Source organism: Schistocerca americana, chromosome 10, assembly GCF_021461395.2.
Source record: "Schistocerca americana isolate TAMUIC-IGC-003095 chromosome 10, iqSchAmer2.1, whole genome shotgun sequence".
Taxonomy (NCBI): Eukaryota; Metazoa; Arthropoda; class Insecta; order Orthoptera; family Acrididae; genus Schistocerca; species Schistocerca americana.
In genome coordinates, this window is record NC_060128.1 from 88,646,278 (window position 1) to 88,668,759 (window position 22,482).

Here is a 22,482-nt window from a genome sequence, read left to right on the forward strand (position 1 = left end):
AGCACCATACCGTGACCCGCACGTTCACCGGATCTGACGTCCCCGGATTTCTTTTGTGGGGAAAGTTGAAGGATGTTTGCTATCGTGATCCACCGACAACGCCTGACAGCATGCGCCAGCGCATTGTCACTGCATGTGCGAACGTTACGGAAGGCGAACTACTCGCTGTTGAGAGGAATGTCGTTACATGTATTGCCATTGCGCTGAGGTTGACGGACATCATTTTGAGCATTGATTGCATTAATGTGGTATTTACAGGTAATCACGCTGTAACTGCATGCGATCTCAGAAGTGATAAGTTCACAAAGGCCGGCCGAAGTGGCCGTGCGGTTAAAGGCGCTGCAGTCTGGAACCGCAAGACCGCTACGGTCGCAGGTTCGAATCCTGCCTCGGGCATGGATGTATGTGATGTCCTTAGGTTAGTTAGGTTTAACTAGTTCTAAGTTCTAGGGGACTAATGACCTCAGCAGTTGAGTCCCATAGTGCTCAGAGCCATTTTTTTTTAGTTCACAAAGGTACAAGTATCACGCTGGAACAACCGAAATAAAATGTTCAATCGTACCTACGTTCTGTATTTTAATTTAAAAAACCTACCTGTTACCAACTGTTCGTCTAAAATTGTGAGCCATATGTTTGTGACTATCACTGCGCCATCTATCACAAAGCGAAAAAAGTGGTCCAAATGAAACATTCATATTTATTTACTTACTATGCGAATTGTAATAAAAAATGGGGGTTCCTATTTAAAAAACAACGCAGTTGATATCCGTTTGACCTATGGCAGCGCCATCTACCGGGCCAACCATAGCGCCAACCGGTTTCCCCCTTCAAGCTAGATAAGTTTCGTTCTTTGTAGTTTTTTTCGTTTGACGCTTATTTCGTGAGATATTTGACCCGGTCACGATGAATGGACCACCCTGTATACAGTACAACAGCGGTGTAAGACATGTCCCTGGGGCACTCCTGACGATACTCTTGTCTCTTACGAACATTGACCGTCGGGGACAACATACCGGCTTCTGTTACTAAAGAAAATGCTCGTATCTTCGTTAACAGCCTGCGACGGGTCACCGTGTTAAATGCCTTGCGCAAATCTAGAAATCAAATCTAGAAATATCGAATCAGCCTATTCTCTTTGATTGGTTGGGCGGAGGCACACCTGGGCCTGCTCGTCCCCAAGACCTCAATCCCCTAGACTTTTTGTTCTGGGGACACTAGAAACAACTGGTCTACGCTACGCCAATCAACGATGCACAGACCCTATAGGGTCGCGTCTTCAGTGCTTGCCAGAAGGAAAGAGAGCCGCGCAACGTCATGAATGGACGCCACGCTCTACACCTCCTGTAAACACGTGTTTATCGCAGAGTGTATTCATTTATGTACCCATGTTTATTGGACTTATTTTTCTTGTTTCGGTGAGCTACCACCTCTTAAAGTGTTAGACACCTTTTTTGAACACAATCTGGGAAGCAAAGTGGGTGAAGATGATAGGTACGTGCAAGGCATAGAAACGAGAATAAGGCCAAGCCACGAAGCAATAGCAGCTGTTTTCCAAGAATGCAGAAATCCTGCCTACTTTTGAGTACATTAAAGTGAGTCTGAAATCCGCGAAGAAACTCACGAAAGGGACTAAAGCCGGCGCAAAGCATCAAAAAGTACGTGAGAAGAACATGGATATTCTCGTCATCAGTTCTTTTTGAGCTTAAATGCATCAGATCACAATTCATTTCTCGACGATATGATTTTATACGTGGTGTCAGTATTCAGGGATATGACATGGACGATTATTCGATACAAACAGGTTTTTCAGACGTGGACTATAAAATGCATAGCTTAAGATCTGTAAGCACTTGACCATCTTCGCTACTGTGAAAATATATCTCTTCTACTGAACAAATTCCCATAGCTTTTAAACAATGCACTTTGACGTCCACGTTTACTAGACTTTTTTTTCCTTATTGTGGTCCATAATACCTCCTCCGAAAAATGTGGATAGGAAAGACATTGCAGTAGGAGAGATTTGTTACACAACATCCACTATAAGATGCTCATAGGTCTTAAGGTACGGGTCTTAGAGCTCATGTTTACCCGAGTTTCGTGTTTTCAATGACCGTTCCTGTCCTATTCCTCAATATTGACCATTACTGTTGTAACACTCGGTATATTACATTGTACAAAATTTTTATTCTTGTAGGTTGATATTAACAAGAGACAGGATATTACTGTCATTATTCACTGACTGAAAAAAACCCCAACAACAAAAAATAATTTCATAATTTTTAACATTTTTATGCAGCGACAGCAAATGATATTGTTTATATAAGAATATACAGCCTACAGTTGCAGGTTTACTTTATCGTTTACTTATGTTTCAACATTAGTAATAACGTCTTCTTCAGAACCTGCTAAAAGTTAATATTATAATGTGCTAGTAGATTACATTAGATATGGTCATCCTAGGATGACCTAGATTACATTAGATATGGTCATCCTAGGATAACCATACCTAATATAATTTACTAGCACATCATAATATTTACTTTTTGCAGGTTCTGAGGACGACGTTATTGCTAACGTTGAAACATGTTGTTGTTGTGGTCTTCAGTCCTGAGACTGGTTTGATGCAGCTCTCCATGCTACTCTATCCTGTGCAAGCTTCTTCATCTCCCAGTACTTACTGCAACCTACATCCTTCTGAATCTGCTTAGTGTGTTCATCTCTTGGTCTCCCTCTACGATTTTTACCCTCCACGCTGCCCTCCAATGCTAAATTTGTGATCCCTTGATGCCTCAAAACATGTCCTACCAACCGATCCCTTCTTCTAGTCAAGTTGTGCCACAAACTTCTCTTCTCCGCAATCCTATTCAATACCTCCTCATTAGTTACGTGATCTACCCACCTTATCTTCAGCATTCTTCTGTAGCACCACATTTCGAAAGCTTCTATTCTCTTCTTGTCCAAACTAGTTATCGTCCATGTTTCACTTCCATACATGGCTACACTCCATACAAATACTTTCAGATACGACTTCCTGACACTTAAATCTATACTCGATGTTATCAAATTTCTCTTCTTCAGAAACGATTTCCTTGCCATTGCCAGTCTACATTTTATATCCTCTCTACTTCGACCATCATCAGTTATTTTACTCCCTAAATAGCAAAACTCCTTTACTACTTTAAGTGTCTCATTTCCTAATCTAATTCCCTCAGCATCACCCGATTTAATTTGACTACATTCCATTATCCTCGTTTTGCTTTTGTTGATGTTCATCTTATATCCTCCTTTCAAGACACTGTCCAGTCCGTTCAACTGCTCTTGCAAGTCCTTTGCTGTCTCTGACAGAATTACAATGTCATCGGCGAACCTGTAAGTTTTTACTTCTTCTCCATGAATTTTAATACCTACTCCGAATTTTTCTTTTGTTTCCTTTACTGCTTGCTCAATATACAGATTGAATAACATCGGGGATAGGCTACAACCCTGTCTCACTCCCTTCCCAACCACTGCTTCCCTTTCATGCCCCTCGACTCTTATAACTGCCATCTGGTTTCTGTAAAAATTGTAAATAGCCTTTCGCTCCCTGTATTTTACCCCCGCCACCTTCAGAATTTGAAAGAGAGTATTCCAGTTAACATTGTCAAAAGCTTTCTCTAAGTCTACAAATGCTAGAAACGTAAGTTTGCCTTTTCTTAATCTTTCTTCTAAGATAAATCGTAAGGTTAGTATTGCCTCACGTGTTCCAACATTTCTACGGAATCCAAACTGATCTTCCCCGAGGTCGGCTTCTACCAGTTTTTCCATTCGTCTGTAAAGAATTCGCGTTAGTATTTTGCAGCTGTGACTTATTAAACTGATAGTTCGGTAATTTTCACATCTGTCAACACCTGCTTTCTTTGGGATTGGAATTATTATATTCTTCTTGAAGCCTGAGGGTATTTCGCCTGTCTCATGCATCTTGCTCACCAGATGGTAGAGTTTTGTCAGGACTGGCTCTCCCAAGGCTGTTGGTAGTTCTAATGGAATGTTGTCTGCTCCCGGTGCCTTGTTTCGACTCAGGTCTTTCAGTGCCCTGTCAAACTCTTCACGCAGTATCTTATCTCCTATTTCGTCTTCATCCACATCCTCTTCCATTTCCATAATATTGTCCTCAAGTACATCGCCCTTGTATAAACCCTCTATATACTCCTTCCACCTTTCTGCCTTCCCTTCTTTGCTTAGAACTGGGTTGCCATCTGAGCTCTTGATATTCATACAAGTGGCTCTCTTCTCTCCAAAGGTCTTTTTAATTTTCCTGTAGGCAGTATCTATCTTACCCCTAGTGAGATAAGCCTCTACATCCTTATATTTGTCCTCTAGCCATCCCTGCTTAGCCATTTTGCACTTCCTGTCGATCTCATTTTTGTGACGTTTGTATTCCTTTTTGCCTGCTTCATTTACTGCATTTTTATATTTTCTCCTTTCATCAATTAAATTCAATATTTCTTCTGTTACCCAAGGATTTCTATTAGCCGTCGTCTTTTTACCTACTTGATCCTCTGCTGCCTTCACTACTTCATCCCTCAGAGCTACCCATTCTTCTTCTACTGTATTTCCTTCCCTCATTCCTGTCAATTGTTCCCTTATGCTCTCCCTGAAACTCTCTACAACCTCTGGTTCTTTCAGTTTATCCAGGTCCCATCTCCTTAAATTCCCACCTTTTTGCAGTTTCTTCAGTTTCAATGTGCAGTTCATAACCAATGGTTTGTGGTCAGAATCCACATCTGCCCCTGGAAATGTCTTACAATTTAAAACTTGGTTCCTAAATCTCTGTCTTACCATTATATAATCTATCTGATACCTTTTAGTATTTCCAGGATTCTTCCAGGTATACAACCTTCTTTTATGATTCTTGAAGCAAGTGTTAGCTATGATTAAGTTATGCTCTGTGCAAAATTCTACAAGGCGGCTTCCTCTTTCATTTCTTCCCCCCAATCCATATTGACCTACTATGTTTCCTTCTCTCCCTTTTCCTACTGATGAATTCCAGTCACCCATGACTATTAAATTTTCGTCTCCCTTCACTACCTCAATAATTTCTTTTATCTCGTCATACATTTCATCTATTTCTTCATCATCTGCAGAGCTAGTTGGCATATAAACTTGTACTACTGTAGTAGGCATGGGCTTTGTGTCTATCTTGGCCACAATAATGCGTTCACTATGCTGTTTGTAGTAGCTAACCCGCATTTCTATTTTTTTATTCATTATTAAACCTACTCCTGCATTACCCCTATTTGATTTTGTATTTATAACCCTGTAATCACCTGTCAAAAAGTCTTGTTCCTCCTGCCACCGAACTTCACTAATTCCCACTATATCTAAATTTAACCTATCCATTTCCCTTTTTAAGTTTTCTAACCTACCTGCCCGATTAAGGGATCTGACATTCCACGCTCCGATCCGTAGAACGCCAGTTTTCTTTCTCCTGATAACGACGTCCTCTTGAGTAGTCCCCGCCCGGAGATCCGAATGGGGGACTATTTTACCTCCGGAATATTTTACCCAAGAGGACGCCATCATGATTTAATCATACAGTAAAGCTGCATGTCCTCGGGAAAAATTACGGCTGTAGTTTCCCCTTGCTTTCAGCCGTTCGCAGTACCAGCACAGCAAGGCCGTTTTGGTTAATGTTACAAGGCCAGATCAGTCAATCATCCAGACTGTTGCCCCTGCAACTACTGAAAAGGCTGCTGCCCCTCTTCAGGAACCACACGTTTGTCTGGCCTCTCAACAGATACCCCTCCGTTTTGGTTGCACCTACGGTACGGCCATCTGTATCGCTGAGGCACGCAAGCCTCCCCACCAACGGCAAGGTCCATGGTTCATGGGGAAACATAGGTAAACGATAAAGTTAACCTGCAACTGTAGGCTGTATATTCTTATATAAAAAATAATTAATGTTTTGTAATGAAATTTCGGAAATACATTAGTCTAGGTAACATACGAGGTTTGGAACTTAGTGGGAACTACACAAATGAGTTATGTGTTTGCACATGTTACTGTCATTCGAAGTGGTCACCAGCGTTGTGTAGAACCCGTTGCCAGCGATGTGGAAGGCGTAGTATACCGTTAGCAGAGCCTGTTCTGTTGATGGTGCGAATGGAGCGGTCTAAAGTTATGGTGATTCCCGTGTACGACTGTGATGGTGTTATCCTAACGCATTACGTTCCTCCACGGCAGACCGTCAGTGCACAGTATTACTGTTCGTTTTTGGAGCATCACCTGCGACCAGCTTTGTGAAAGAAGCGGCGATACTTTTGCGGAACACACACATCATCTTGCACGACAGAGCGTGGGCGCATACAGAGCAAGCATGGCTAAGCCATGTCTCCGCAATATCCTTTCTTTCAGGAGTGCTAGTTCTGCAAGGTTCGCAGGAGAGCTTCTGTAAAGTTTGGAAGGTAGGAGACGAGGTACTGGCAGAAGTAGAGTTGTGAGGGCGGGGCGTGAGTCGTGCTTCGGTAGCTCAGATGGTAGAGCACTTGCCCGCGTAAGGCAAAGGTCCCGAGTTCGAGTCTCGGTCCGGCACACAGTTTTAATCTGCCAGGAAGTTTCATATCAGCGCACACTCCGCTGCAGAGTGAAAAACTCATTCTGTGGCTGCTCTGTTCGGTCGATGGGACTGGGAAGTACCGTAGCATCCACCATACTCCCCAGACTTTGATTTGATTCCGAAGATGAAGGAACCACTTTATGGCGTTCGCTTCGGAACTGTTCCAGAGATTCGACAGGCAGTAGACCGCTTCATTTGCACCATCAACAGAACAGGTTCTGCTAACGGTATACTACGCCTTCCTCATCGCTGGCAACGGGTTCTACACAACGCTGGTGACCACTTTGAAGGACAGTAAAAGGTGCAAACATGTAACTCTTTTGTATAGGTTGTGAATAAATAGTTGCCACTAAGTACCAACTGTGGTGTCACCGCCAGACACCACACTTGCTAGGTGGTAGCCTTTAAATCGGCCGGGGTCCGTTAGTATACGTCGGACCCGCGTGTCGCCACTGTCAGTAATTGCAGACCGAGCGCCGCCACACGGCAGGTCTAGAGAGACGTCCTGGCACTCGCCCCAGTTGTACAGCCGACGTTGATAGCCATGGTTCACTGGCAATTACGCTCTCATTTGCCGAGACGATAGTTAGCATAGCCTTCAGCTACGTCATTTGCTACGACCTAGCAAGGCGCCATAGCATTTGATAATTAATATTGTGAAGCATGTACCGTAACGAGAGATGTACACCGATTATGAACTAAAGTTAAGTATTACAAGCTTTTCGTACTTTATTGCAATTCTCAAGACATTGTCCTGTTCCAGACCTCACGCCGATCTGCGTGTATTTAAACGCGTGCATTTCGGCCTCCTCTAGCAACACAGTGTTGGCTCTTCTGCCAACACTACACCAACCCTCGTATTTAAGTGATTAACACTGCAAGGTCACAGGTTAACGAAAGCGCGATATAAGCCATTGCAAATGCGAAATGCTGGAACATTAATAATCGCTGTAACCGCCACAATATTGAATGGAACCACGCAAACGTGCATGCATTGTGTGGTACAGGTGGCGTATGTCAGCTTGTGGGATGAAGTCCCATGCTTGTTGCACTTGGTCGGTCAGTGCAGGGACGGCTAATGCCGTTTGTGGATGGCGCTGGAGTTAAGGTCAGGTGATGTCCCATATGTGCTCGACTGGACACAGATCTGTTGATAGAGCAGGTCAAGGCAAGATGTCGACACTCTGCAGAGAATGTTACGTTACAACAGCGGTATGTGGACGAGCGTTATCGTGTTGGAAAACGCCCCCTGGAATGCTGTTCATGAATGGCAGGACAATCGAATCACCAGACGGACGTACAATTTTGCAGTCAGAGGGCATGCGATGACCACGAGGTTGCTCCTCCTGTCATACGAAATCGCAACCCGAGTCCAGAACTCCAGGTTTAGATCCAATGCTTGTTGCACGTGGTCGGTCAATATAGGGACGCTTAATGGTATTTGTGGGTGGCGCTGGGCATGTCGTCCGATGACGTCGCATGCGTGCTCCATTGAAGGCATGACGTCGACACTCCGCAGAGCGTGTTGGGTTACGACTGCGGTATGTGGACGAGCATTATGCTGTTGGAAAACACCTCCCAGAATGTAGCACAACTGGTGCGTGGAATAACGAGGAGAGTGCTCCTCTTGTCATACAAAATCGCACCGCAGACCAGAACTCCATAGCACACTAGACTCGCATTTGGAGGACAACGGTTCAAACCCGCATCTGGCCACCCTGATTTAGGTTTTCCATGATTTCCCTAAACCGCTTCAGGCAAGTGCCAGGATGGTTCCCCATCCTTCCCTATTCCAGTGGGACCGATGACCTCGCTGTTTAGTCACCTCCCACCAACTAACCAACCAACCAAAACTCCAGTTGTAGGTCCAGTGTGTCTAGCACGCAGACATGTTGATTCCAGGCCCTCAACTGGTCTCCTCCTAACGAAAATGAACTCTCGATTGACATCATTGAAGTCGCAAATGGAGGTGGTTTGGGATCAGTGGAATTCACGCTACAGAACGTCTGGCTGCGAGCTGTCCTCCAAGTGACACACAAGTAACAACTGTTGTGTCAGTATGGTGCCAACTGCTGCTCAGACTGCTACTGCAGATGAAGTACGATGCACCACAACCATACGCAGAACACGATGCTCTTCCCTCTCGGTAGTGCCGTGTGATCGTCTGGAACCTTCCTACGAGCGCGCGAACGCGCTGCCACTAATCATGTACAGTAGCTACATTCCTGCCAAGTCTTTCTGCAGTATCACAGGAGAAAGATCCAGCTTCTCATACCCCTATAACACGACCTCGTTAAAATTCAGTGGGGCGTTGATAATGACGTCTTTGTCTCCTTAAAGGCATTCCACACTGACATCGAAACACCTCGTCCAGTATCAAAGGTAACTAACGTTCACGGCCGTTACAGCGTGTAGAGGTGCTACAAGCTCCACTCTTATGTGACTGGTGCGAAATTTGAATAGACATCTTCCAGATATACATTGAAGAGCCAAAGAAACTGGTACACCTGCCTAATATCGTGTAGGGCCCCCGCGAGCACGCAGAAGTGCCGCAACACGACGTGGCATGGACACGACTAGCGTCTGAAGTAGTGCTGGAGGGAACGGACACCATGAATCCTGCAGGGCTGCTCGTAAAGCCGTAAGAGTACGAGGGGGTGGAGATCCCTTCTGAACAGCACGTTGCAAGGCATCCCAGATATGATCAATAATGTTAATGTCTGGGGAGTTTGCGGGCCAGCGGAAGTGTTTAGACTCATAAGAGTCTTCCTGGAGCCACTCTGTAGCAATTCTGGACGTGTGAGGTGTCGCATTGTCCTGCTGGAAATTGCCCAAATCCGTCGGAATGCACAATAGACATGAATGGATGCAGGTGATCAAGCAGGATGCTTACGTACTTGTCGCCTGCCACAGTCTATCTAGACGTATCAGGGGTCGCATAACACTCCAACTGCACACGCCCCAACCATTACAGAGCCTCCACCAGCTTGAACAGTTCCCTGCTGACATGCAGCGTCCATGGATTCATGAGATTGTCTCCATACCCGTACACGTTCATCCACTTGATACAATTTCAAATGACTCGTCCGACCAGGCAACATACACTCCTGGAAATTGAAATAAGAACACCGTGAATTCATTGTCCCAGGAAGGGGAAACTTTATTGACACATTCCTGGGGTCAGATACATCACATGATCACACTGACAGAATCACAGGCACATAGACACAGGCAACAGAGCATGCACAATGTCGGCACTAGTACAGTGTATATCCACCTTTTGCAGCAATGCAGGCTGCTATTCTCCCATGGAGACGATCGTAGAGATGCTGGATGTAATCCTGTGGAACGGCTTGCCATGCCATTTCCACCTGGCGCCTCAGTTGGACCAGCGTTCGTGCTGGACGTGCAGACCGCGTGAGACGACGCTTCATCCAGTCCCAAACATGCTCAATGGGGGACAGATCCGGAGATCTTGCTGGCCAGAGTAGTTGACTTACACCTTCTAGAGCACGTTGGGTGGCATGGGATACATGCGGACGTGCATTGTCCTGTTGGAACAGCAAGTTCCCTTGCCGGTCTAGGAATGGTAGAACGATGGGTTCGATGACGGTTTGGATGTACCGTGCACTATTCAGTGTCCCCTCGACGATCACCAGTGGTGTACGGCCAGTGTAGGAGATCGCTCCCCACACCATGATGCCGGGTGTTGGCCCTGTGTGCCTCGGTCGTATGCAGTCCTGATTGTGGCGCTCACCTGCACGGCGCCAAACACGCATACGACCATCATTGGCACCATGGCAGAAGCGACTCTCATCGCTGAAGACGACACGTCTCCATTCGTCCCTCCATTCACGCCTGTCGCGACACCACTGGAGGCGGGCTGCACGATGTTGGGGCGTGAGCGGAAGACGGCCTAACGGTGTGCGGGACCGTAGCCCAGCTTCACGGAGACGGTTGCGAATGGTCCTCGCCGATACCCCAGGAGCAACAGTGTCCCTAATTTGCTGGGAAGTGGCGGTGCGGTCCCCTACGGCACTGCGTAGGATCCTACGGTCTTGGCGTGCATCCGTGCGTCGCTGCGGTCCGGTCCCAGGTCGACGGGCACGAGCACCTTCCGCCGACCACTGGCGACAACATCGATGTACTGTGGAGACCTCACGCCCCACGTGTTGAGCAATTCGGCGGTACGTCCACCCGGCCTCCCGCATGCCCACTATACGCCCTCGCTCAAAGTCCGTCAACTGCACATACGGTTCACGTCCACGCTGTCGCGGCATGCTACCAGTGTTAAAGACTGCGATGGAGCTCCGTATGCCACGGCAAACTGGCTGACACTGACGACGGCGGTGCACAAATGCTGCGCAGCTAGCGCCATTCGACGGCCAACACCGCGGTTCCTGGTGTGTCCGCTGTGCCGTGCGTGTGATCATTGCTTGTACAGCCCTCTCGCAGTGTCCGGAGCAAGTATGGTGGGTCTGACACACCGGTGTCAATGTGTTCTTTTTTCCATTTCCAGGAGTGTATTTAGTGTCGTCATCAGGCCATTGTCGGTGTTCATCGGCCCACGCGAGGCGTAAAGCTTTGTATCATGCAGTAATCAAGAGTACACGAGTGGTCCTTCGGCTCCAAAAGCTCGTACCAATTATGTTTCGTGGAATGGTTCGCACGCTAACACTTGTCGATGGCCCAGTACTGACATCTGCAGCAATTTGCAGAAGGATTGCACTTGTGTCACGCTGAACGATTCTCTTCAGTCGTCGTTGGTCCCTTTGTTGCAGGATCTTTTTCCGGCCGCAGCGATGTCGGAGATTTGATGTTTTACCAGATTCCTGATATTGGCGGTACACTCGTGAAATGGTCGTACGGGAAAATCTCCACTTCATCGCTACTTTGGTGATGCTGTGTCCCTTCGTTCTTGTTAACACCACGTTAAAACTGCCATTGTAGCAGGCGTAACAGAACCAACAACTGCGCCAGACACTTGTTGTCTTATATACGCGTTGCCGATCGCAGCGCCGTATTCCTCCTGTGTACATCTCTCTGTACTTGAATACGCACGCCTACACCAGTTTCTTTAGCACTTCAGTGTAGAAACACGCCTACCAACTTTCGTTTATGTCGCATCACTTCTTCTCGGCGTTGCGATTTTTTTTTTCGTCCAATACGTATTGGACAAATCACCGCCACGTTTAGTGAGTGAGAAATTTTGAAGTATCAGCATTCAAGCTACCAAGTTGTCAGCTTATATCACACGCTTCTTCTATAACTGCTAGGCCTGCCAGATATCTGGGATTAACCCAGACAGTCCTCATTTTTAGTGCTGTCCCGGGTAATGGCTGGGGTTGCCAAAATGTCTAGGTTTGAGAATTTTATGATTGGTGTGCATTTTTTAAATTTTAAATTTGTATGCTGGACATCGCGTTTTAAACATTGTCTTACAGTCGTGCCTCTGTTAGCTGACCTTTTGAGCAAATACTTGACATGGATTGGGGCCTTCTAGATTCCGCCACAGCTTTTCACTCTACTTTTAGTCATTTGGCAACACATTACGAGTTGTATTCGTGTTCTTTTCATCCGTCAACTAACTCATCTCCACGTTTTAAATCATTTTATATCTGTTCGCATTTTTGTGTGATCGCTTAGCAATGGACAAAAGGAAGCGTGTGTTTAATGTTATGCTGCAATAGGGATACAAATGTTTAGAACTCTCTAATGGCAGTAACGACGAATTTGTTTGTTGCGTACTATGCAATGGAGAACTTCTGTCGCGCATAAAGGAAAGGGTGATACTAGAGACAATATGAAAACATTTAAACATCAGAGTGTTATTAATGTTGCTGGTTCACCAAGCATAGCACTTTTTCTTAAAGCCAAAGATGCATGGAGGCATCATCATGTGAAGATGGGAATAGCCCTGATCTGGAGCGTGCCGCTAAAGTTGTTACATTTTCACACCACAATACTAGACACGAAATGGATGTCAGAACATCAGACTGGACGTCTTAACTGCTAAAACAGTTACATGACCCCAAAAGTTTCGTCTGCTAATCAAAACTGGGGCGATTATTGTTAATGTTATTTCTCCATTTATATTTGATAATAGGTTGCATTCGTTGGAAAACATTAATTACATAACTGCAATGATGAATAGCTCAGGCAGAAGTGAAGCAAAACTTGTTCTGATTGTTGTGAGATATATGTCTGGGGAAGGGAATTAAAGTTAAACTTGAGAAACGGTCTAATTTCGATTTAGTACCTTCTGCAGTGTGTGAAAAAGTACAAACGTGAAGAAAAGTTGGGTTGTTATACTGCTGTTTAGTGAAAAATACAAATGAGTAAATTAAGTTAGTCTGTTACGTATATGAAGCTGAGTGTATGTCTGGAACCTCCATGCAATACACTGGATCAATTTCAGCTGAATTTGGTACAGGAACAGCAGATATTACAAGTATCTGCACTATGGGGTTTAGAAACTCCTAGGTCCAATAGGAATGGAGATGTGGGCAAAAACGCGTTTTTTCAGCCTCTGGGATATAAATTGTCCTGCACAAAAGGCGTTTTGTCTTGGAACAGTATCAGGTTGCCACAGCAACTTGCTTTGCAAGGCAGCCTAATGGTGGGGTAAAAATCATTTTTCCAGCCCCTGGCATGTAGGTTGCCCTGCATGACAGGTGTGTTGTCAGTGTAGCATCAGCCTGCATTACTGAACTGTATTGCAGGGGGTTACACATGCCGATCACCATGGCTGTGGATAGGCTGAGGTGGATATAGGAGAGGACAGACCAAGTGAGGGGGAGGAGGAAATGACCAGCAAGAGGAGGGAGGGAGAGACAGAGATAGACAGAGAGAGGCAGAGACAGAGAGAGATACATTATGCAGGTGGAAGATTTAGAGGAGTAGTGGGCAGGTGGAGAAGGGCAGTTAGAAAGAGAGATTTGGAGGAGCATGTGGTCAGAGAGATGGAGGATGAAGATGTGGCCAGGGAGGGGTGGAGGAAATGGACAAAAAGAGGGGGAAGGAAGATGAGACAGTGAGATTGGGAAGTGGAGACAGACAGACAGATAGAGATGAGAGGCTGAGGTGGACATAAAGAGAGAAAGGAGGAGGTGTGTTCAGTATATGTGTCAAACATATTCGTGGATGAATCTGTGGAGAAAATTCTAGTGTTTCAATAGACTTATAAGACTTTTCAGTAATTTCAGAAACAGATCCGAGGTTGACTCGAGAAACTGTAGTAATGTATCCTGAGTTGTGTCCAAAAAATACTCCTTCATTTGTCAACAAATTGCAATTTTTTTTTGCATAGTGTTTGTCATTGACTGTGAGCCTACCTTGTTCGAGAAGGCCCTTGCCACTCCGCCTCTTCTTCCACCACACGACCACAACCACAGTCGACGTCAGCGCCAGTAGGGCCACTACCCCGAGCCCAGCAGCGGCTGCCACTGGTAGAGATGTCCCTGCTGTCGGCAACAAAAAATTATGTACATTGCTGCCAACTGAAATTGCAACGGTAGGAATGGTAAAAAGTAACGAATTTTACTTTTTATTCGAATACAGTGCAGTAGGACAAATACATTAAAATTTGTAGGTCATCTACAGAGTACAGAGGATGCGAAATTCAATACACAGAATGGCTACCCATGGCAGCAGCAGGGGCTCCAATTATGGATGGCGGTTGTTCCTGAAAGAATTGGTTTTGGTCATATCGTTTTTTTTTCATCTCCAGTTTAAAATTACTGTTATAACCGCTCAAAATAACAGGTTTTTTATTTCTGTTATATCCAGAAACAAACATAGCATCAAATGAAGATTGAAAAATTCTGAGAGTCCCTAGGGCTTTTGCATCATATGTTTCAAGATATATATAATGAAACTATCAATTGAAACAGATGAATAAAAGAAAACTTTGTGCATAACTGTTCGCTGCTTTTTTTGGGAAGTATCCTACAAAAAAATCACAAGTATTATCCTATTTATTCTAGTTTTTTTAAACTCCTCTAAAAAATTATGCTATAATCGGAGATAATACAACTATTTGGACAACACGAACAGTCAGTGTTAAAGGATGAAAACTGAGGTTGGAGAAAACTATTTTTCTTGCTATGTTGCCTGTGTTCAAGGACCACAAACACGTAAAGGCGTACTTTGTAGACCGTCTACTTTCTATTTTCATTACATATAATTAATGAATTTTTAAGTTTTCAGTTTATTATCATTGCCCTAATTTCCTTTTTTACTTCATTATTTCGCAGAAATGTCAGATAAATGATAAGCTTCCGTGTAAAATTTGTAGCGTTCTTCTTTAACTATTTCGAATGAAAACCCGTTTCATAACCAAATAATTTTATTTACCGTTTAACAGGAATGTGAATGTAATTGAGTCTTTGAAGATTAAACTAAAAACACTCTTTAAAAAATACAAATGAACAGTTGACAAAATAGGTTTAACAACAACAAATGCTTGACAATAGTTAAAATGTCAATACTTACTGTCCAATCTGTCCATAAATACTCTATGATGAACTGATCTGTTGGTCGACTCCTTTCATCAGAAACGGTATTATTCAAAGATAATACCAGTAAATCAGAAGCCACCAATGTTCCCGCCAACAATGAATGTTTTGCAGCTGGAAATGACAGGTCTACCATACACCTTCAACTATGCTCCCAAAAACCGAAGGTGTAGTGAATGACAACAGGTGCATTATTGACACAGCAATGCTATGCTTTTGTCACTCATTGTTAATAACTATCAGTGTTGTTATTAAAATAGCTCTGACTGCTTTTTCCATAGTCTATAATAACGCAATATTGATCTGAAAGCAATGGAAATTTTATGAACAAACATGAGTCGCTTAAAAAAAGTTATTTAAAAATCAAAAATGTTAACATCACTGCAATGACAAAATGATACATCAGTTTTACTCATACATCCGGTTATTAGTAAAGAAAATACCGAAAGCTAGCGGTTATTCGGAATGAAAAAAGCAGTTTCTGTTTTAACCGGTTGGTTTTTCCCATCCTTAGTGTTGAGTCGAACTGACCCTGGAAGACAGATATGGGTCCATCAGTTAATGCTTATTCAACTCTGCCAATACCTCGACAAACCATGGGCAATTGAACAAGAGACCCCGTGATCTAGTCAGTAATAAGTATTTGTTTATTTTGCATGGCACAGTATGAAGATTCATTACATCATGACACAAATGGTACGATACTACATTGCTAACACGTGAAAAATCTTACAGTAACAGTAAGCAGTTCTTTGCATGTTATGTACAAATGCTCACGTATTATGTGGGCAGTACTCGTGTGTTTTCAGTTGCAGTAAGCAGATCACTACAGTCACCTCATATCTTTCACATGTGTTCATAATTAGAAGTAAGGTTAAAAAATGAAACATTACCTTCTTTCTGGTGAAATCTATGGCTCTTCCGCCATGTTTTGATGAAATAAACTTCTCATCTTTTTAAGACAAAGATTCTTAATTTCTTTTAATTAGCTTGGAGGAGAAATTGTCACAAATTCTCATATTTCACAAAAGTGCTTCTAAAATATTTCTGTTTGCTGATGACACTAGCTTCGTAGTAATGGATACTGAGTGCAACATTGGCACTCTTTCAAATAACACATTCCATGAGATAAGTTCATGGCTTGTAGAAAATAAATTAACGCTAAATCACAGTAAGACTCAGTTTTTATATTTTATAAACACAGTTCAACAAAATCTGAAGTTTTAATTTCACATAATGGGCATACGATTAGTGAAATTTAACAGTTCAAATTTCTTGGTGTTCAGATTGATAGTAAACTGCCGTGGAAAGCCCACTTTCAGGATCCTGTTCAGAGATTTCATGCTGCCATTTTTACTATTCGACCAGCATCTGAAGTAAGTGATAGTTAGACACGAAAAATAGTTTGCTTAGCTAACCTAAGGACATCACACACAGCCATTCCCGACGCAGGATTCGAACCTGCGACCGTAGCGGTCGTGCGGTTGCAGACTAAAACGCCCAGAACCGCTCGGCCACGCCGGCCGGCAGTGACTATTCCCTGAGACGAAAAATGACAGTTGCTCATCGGTAATTGTACCTACTGCATTCTAACAACAGAATGCCTGTCACTACAAGAATATAACTGTGTTTCAGAATGACATTTTAAAATTTTGGGGACGGGTTCCTTACGCCAAAACAAGGAAGAAGGACTAGTAAATATGGGCTTCAAAATGCATACATTAAGATCTACGAGCACTTTTTCATCGTCTATACTGTGAAGGAAGTCCTTATTTTACACGTCTAGTTCTGCAGGACCAAATTGAGGAGCAAATCTCGAAGGTCATGGAGCGTGTAAGTACATGAAATTACAATATAAAAGTAATAACACACACAATAAAATATTTATGAATCAAAAAAAAAAGAGAAGCTATAAGTTTATGTAAATACAAACAACGATGTAACAAAGGAATCAGCCAAACTCCTCGACAGAACAGAAGGAATGACCCACAAGGAAACTCTACAAATTCGATTTGAAAGCCCGTCGATTACTGCTAAGATTTTTGACTTCTTGTGGTAGGTTATTGAAAATGGATCCAGCAGTGTACCGCAGACCTTGCTGCACAATAGTCAAGGAAGTGCGATCCAAATGCAGGTTGGATATTTGCCTAGTATTAACTGAGTTAAAGCTGCTAATTCTTGGTTGGTTTAAACAGGGGGGGAGGGAAGGGACCAAACTGCGAGGTCATTGGTCCCTTCTTCTCAGTGGAACAATTACCTAAGGGAAAGAAGAAAACAAAGACCTACGGCGCAATAACAGGAGAAAGAAGGAACCAGAAGAACGATAGAAGGACAACAAATCCTACAATGGACAAAACAGTACAAGAAAACGACAGAGAGACCCGAGAAACAGGGAGAAGAGGTTAAAAACAAGAAAGCAGATTATCATGGCTGGCTGACCATGAGAATAAAAAAAGGAGAAGCCAGCCACTCTGGAACACATTAAAACCTCCACGCTAAAAGCCCTAGGGTGGAGTACAGAAAGGGACAAAGACCATGCACTAAAACTCAGATCAAATGATAAAACCAACCCACAGGAGTAAAACGTAAAACTAAAGCTGCTGTTGAGGCATTGTCACCCAACACCGAAGATAGGGTGCTGGGGAAGTTAGATATCCACTGCAAAGTGGCTAAAAGTGGGCAGTCCAGCAAGAGGTGGCTGACTCTCATTTGGGAGTCACAGCGACACTGGAGTGGGTCCTCGTGACAGAGAAGGTAACCATGTGTCAGCCACATGCGGCCACTGCAGAGGTGGCAAGGGACAACTGATTCCCTGCGAGAAGCCCACAGGGAAGACTTCCACACATTCGCAGTCTCCTTAATGATACATAGTTTGTTATGCATACTGTTATGCCACTCCGAATCCCAAAGTCGAAAAACCTTGCGGCGTAAGACGGAACACAGGTCAGTTCCAGAGATGCCCAGGAGCAGTTTCCGCATAGCCTGTTTGCCAAGCCTGTCAGCAAGTTCGTTGCCTGGGATTCCGACGTATCTTGGGGTCCACACAACCACCACTGAAGGACTGGAATGTTCCAGGGCATAAATGGACTCCTGGATGTTCGCTACCAAAGGATGGCGTGGATAGTGTTGGTCGATAACTTTTAAGCTGGTCAGGGAAAAAACGACTCACCAGAACAGGAACGGATGTACTGGAGTGCACGAGATATGGCCACAAGCTCTGCAGTGAATACACTGCAGCTACTGGGCAAGGAATTCTGTTCAATGTGGTCTCTGTGGACATAGGCGAAGCCAACATCGAGCCGTCGGTGTAAACTACTTCAGAGCCCTGGAACACGTCAAGCATCGAGAGGAAGTGACAGTGGAGAGCAGCAGGGTTAGCAGGGTCCTTAGGGCCATGCAAAAGACGAAGCTTCGGCCGACATGTACACCATGGAGCTGTACGTGAATGGACCTCAAGCAGGGGTGGTAAAGTGATAGACTCCAGTTCAAAGAGAAGGGATCACATGCAAACCACAATCATGAACCCTAACCTGGACCACCGATGCAGGTTCAAATGGTTCTGAGCACTCTGGGACTTAACATCTGTCGTCATCAGTCCCCTAGAACCTAGAACTACTTAAACCTAACTAACCTAAGGACATCACACACATCCATGCCCGAGGCAGGGTTCGAACCTGCGACCGTAGCAGTCGCGCGGTTCCGGACTGCGCGCCTAGAACCGCTAGACCACCGCGGCCGGCACCGATGCAGAAGATGAACTGCTGCGGGTGGGAAAAGACTGTAATTGGGATGCTCAGGAGAACTACGAATGTGTACATCATAACTGGCGAGCAGTTGTACACGTCGGATCTGCAATGGAGGGACTCCAGCTTCCACCAGGACACTGGTCACCGGACTCGTTCTAAAAGTTCTGTCACTAGGCGAACGCTACAGTGGTGCACTGGGTCGAGTAAAGGCAACGCTGAGGGTGCCGCCGAACCGTAAACCAGACTCTCATAGTCAAGGTGGGATTGAAAAAGGGCTATGTAGAGCTGCAGCAGCGTAGAGCGATCTGGACCCCAGTTGGTGTTGCTCAGGTAGCGGAGAGCATTGAGGCATTTTCAGCACTCTCGCTTAAGCTCACGAAGGTGACATAGCCAAGTCAAAGGTTCAAAGGCTCTGAGCACTATGGGACTTAACATTGGTGGTCATCAGTCCCCTAGAACTTAGAACTACTTAAACCTAACTAAACTAAGGACTTCACAAACGTCCATGCCCGAAGCAGGATTCGAACCTGCGACCATAGCGGTCACGCGGTTCCAGACTGAAGCGCCTAGAACTGCACGGCCACACTGGCCGGCATAACCAAGTCAATCGGAAGTTGAAAACCAGTCCTAATAATCGATATGTCTGAACTACAGTGAGCGAATCGTCATTAAAGCTCAGGTTCTGGATGAATGGTACAACGCCGACAGAAGTGCATGACATGTGACATTGTGGTTGAGAACTGGAAGCTGTGGGCTAGAGCCCATGACTGCGCCTTGTGAATGGCTCCCTGTAGGCACCGCTAAACAACACCAGTACTGGAGGAGCGATACAGAATGCAGAAATCCACATACAGAGAAGGGAGACCGACGGCCCTACAGCTGCTGCTAGGCCATTAATAGCCACTTAAAATAGAGATACACTCAATACAGAGCCCCACAGAAAGCCATTCTCCTGAATACGGGGGCAACTATGGATAGCTCCAACTCGTACATGGAAAGTATGGAACAGCAGGAAGTTTTGGATAAAAATCGGGAGCAGTCCCCAGAGACCCCACTCCTACAATGTGGCAAGGATATCAGTGGTAGAGCAAACCTGGCCAGAAGCTGTCCAGACATGGAGCCAGTAGGCCACGTGACTCCAGGAGCCAGCCCAACCACTGACACACCATACATTTCAGCAGTTTACAGAGAAAGTTGTTGTGGCTGATGGTCCGATAGCTATCCACATCAAGCGGATTTTTACCATGTTTTAGCACCAGAATGATGGTGCTCTCCTGCCATTGCGATGGAAAGACGCCATCACACCAGATCCAGTTGATGAAGACAAGGACATATCACCTGTAGTCAGACGAGAGATGTTTAATCATCTGAGTGTGGATCGGATCTTGCCTAGAAGCTGTGTTAGGGCAGTGTGCAATTGCACTGAGGGTCTCCCACTCTGTAAATGGGGCGTTATAGAGTTGACTGCGGTGTATAATGAACGAGAGGACATTCCTCTCCATCCGCCATTTGAGGGTGCGAAAGCCTGGGGGGTAGTTCTTCGACACAGAGGCTAGATCATAGTGCTCAGCAAAGTGCTCAGCAATCGCGTTTGCCTCGGTGGAGAGATGCCATTGATGTTAGCGCCAGGGACACCTGTTGGGGTCTGGTACCCAAAAATATGTCTGATCTTCGTCCAGATTTGGGAAGGTGGCGTATGGCACCCAATGGTCGACTCATACCTCTCCCAACACTCCTGCTTCCGTCGTTTTATAAGCAGGCGAACTCAGGCACGGAGCTGCTTAAAGGTTATTAGGTGCTCTAGGGAACGGTGCCTCTTATGTCGCTGTAGAGCTCGCCCACGCTCTTTAATTGCCTCAGCGACTTCCAGCGACCACCAAGGGACTGTCTTTCGCCGGGGCCAGCCTAGAGAACGAGGGATCGCATTTTCCGCCGCAGAAATTATCGTAGTGACCTGCTCAATCACAACATCGAGGCACCACGTGGGGGAGATTCAACGGTGACAGCAGAGGTGAAGGCTACCCAGTCTGCCTTGTTTAAAGCCTATCTGGGTAGGCGTCCGACGTCATGATGCCAAAGGAGTGAAAGGAAGATGGGGAAGTGGTCACTGCCACATAGGTCGTCATGTTCTCTCCAACAAATTGATAAATCGATGGCCGAGTAACTACCATGAGCCACACTAAAATGTGTGGCAGCCCCAGTATTTAAGAGGCAGAGGTGGAGGTGGAATTGGGACAGTAAATTTTCGACATCTCTGCCACGGCTAGTAAGCGTGGTGCTACCCCACAAGGGGTTATGGGCGTTAAAATCTCCCAAAAGTAGGAAAGATTTAGGGAGTTGATCAGTCAGTGCAGCCAATATGTTCAGGGGTACCGTACCATATGGAGAGAGGTATACATCGCAGACAGTCATTTCCTTCGTCGTCCATATCTTGACAGCCACAGTTTCAAGAGGAGTTTGAAGGGGCACAGGTTCAGGACATAAACGCAAACTCCATCTGACACTCTATTATATTCGCTACAGTTCTTATAATATCCCCTATAGCCGCGAAGGGCAGGGGTTCGCATTGCTAGGAACCAGGTTTTCTGGAGGGCACCGCAGAAAGCAGGTGTAAAGCTTAACAGTTGCCGTAGCTCAGACAGGCGGTGGAAAAAAACGTGCAATTCCACTGGAGCATGACTTGATCATGAGACTGGGAAGGCATGAAACATTCAATGAGGCAGTTTACGCCTCTGGACCACCTGCTGCCACCGACTTATTTCCTGAACAGGCTATATCCAATGTGTGCGAGGGTCTGGCGAGATTTAAGTCCTAAGCAGATGCCAGAATCTTCACCTCATCCTCAGACACAGAGCTTGTAGGCAGTGGTGGTGTGGGTGCCACTGCAATTCCCTTGGCCTTGGGGGTCTTCTTTCTGGATTTCTCTCTCTGATCCTTGGGTTTTTCTGGCTGAGAGGGCTTGAGTGATTCAGTCTCTGGGACTGCAGATGATCATGAAGCCCTATGACCATCTGTTTTTGGGCACTTCAGCCACCGGCAGGTGTCATATTTCCCACTAGCAGAGATCTGGGAAGGCAGTGACCCAAGGGACCCCTTCCTAGCGAGAGGAGCTGAAGAAGACTTACGATTCTCTGATTCTCCTGAGGTAGGTGGTGTGAGAGCAACAGGGAGCGAAGTGCCCCCCACCATCAAGGGGGCAGGTGTAGTCTTCTGGCTCTGAGAGCTGGCTGGAATTCATGGAACTGATGGGGTTACAACTGTTCTTGTAGTGCCGGCCGAAGTGGCCGCGCGGTTCTGGCGCTGCCGTCTGGAACCGCGAGACCGCTACGGTCGCAGGTTCGAATCCTGCCTCGGGCATGGATGTGTGTGATGTCCTTAGGTTAGTTAGGTTTAACTAGTTCTAAGTTCTAGGGGACTAATGACCTCAGCAGTTGAGTCCCATAGTGCTCAGAGCCATTTGAACCATTTGTTCTTGTAGTGGTGGCATAAGATGGTTCAAATGGCGCTGAGCACTATGGGACTTGACACCTGGTGTCATCAGTCCCCTAGAACTTAGAACTACTTAAACCTAACTAACCTAAGGACATCACACACATCCATGCCCGAGGCAGGATTCGAACCTGCG

General features: G+C 45.3%; 1 protein-coding gene across 1 annotated transcript in view; it reads right to left on the reverse strand.

The window, feature by feature from the left end:
- The window catches only part of LOC124552513 (multiple epidermal growth factor-like domains protein 11), a 159,153-nt gene that overhangs the window by 16,883 nt on the left and 119,788 nt on the right, over positions 1 to 22,482 (reverse strand). The window contains exon 8 of the mRNA XM_047126802.1: positions 13,930 to 14,058. Coding sequence (XP_046982758.1) covers positions 13,930 to 14,058 — 129 coding nt within the window. The remainder of the gene's footprint in view (positions 1 to 13,929; positions 14,059 to 22,482) is intronic.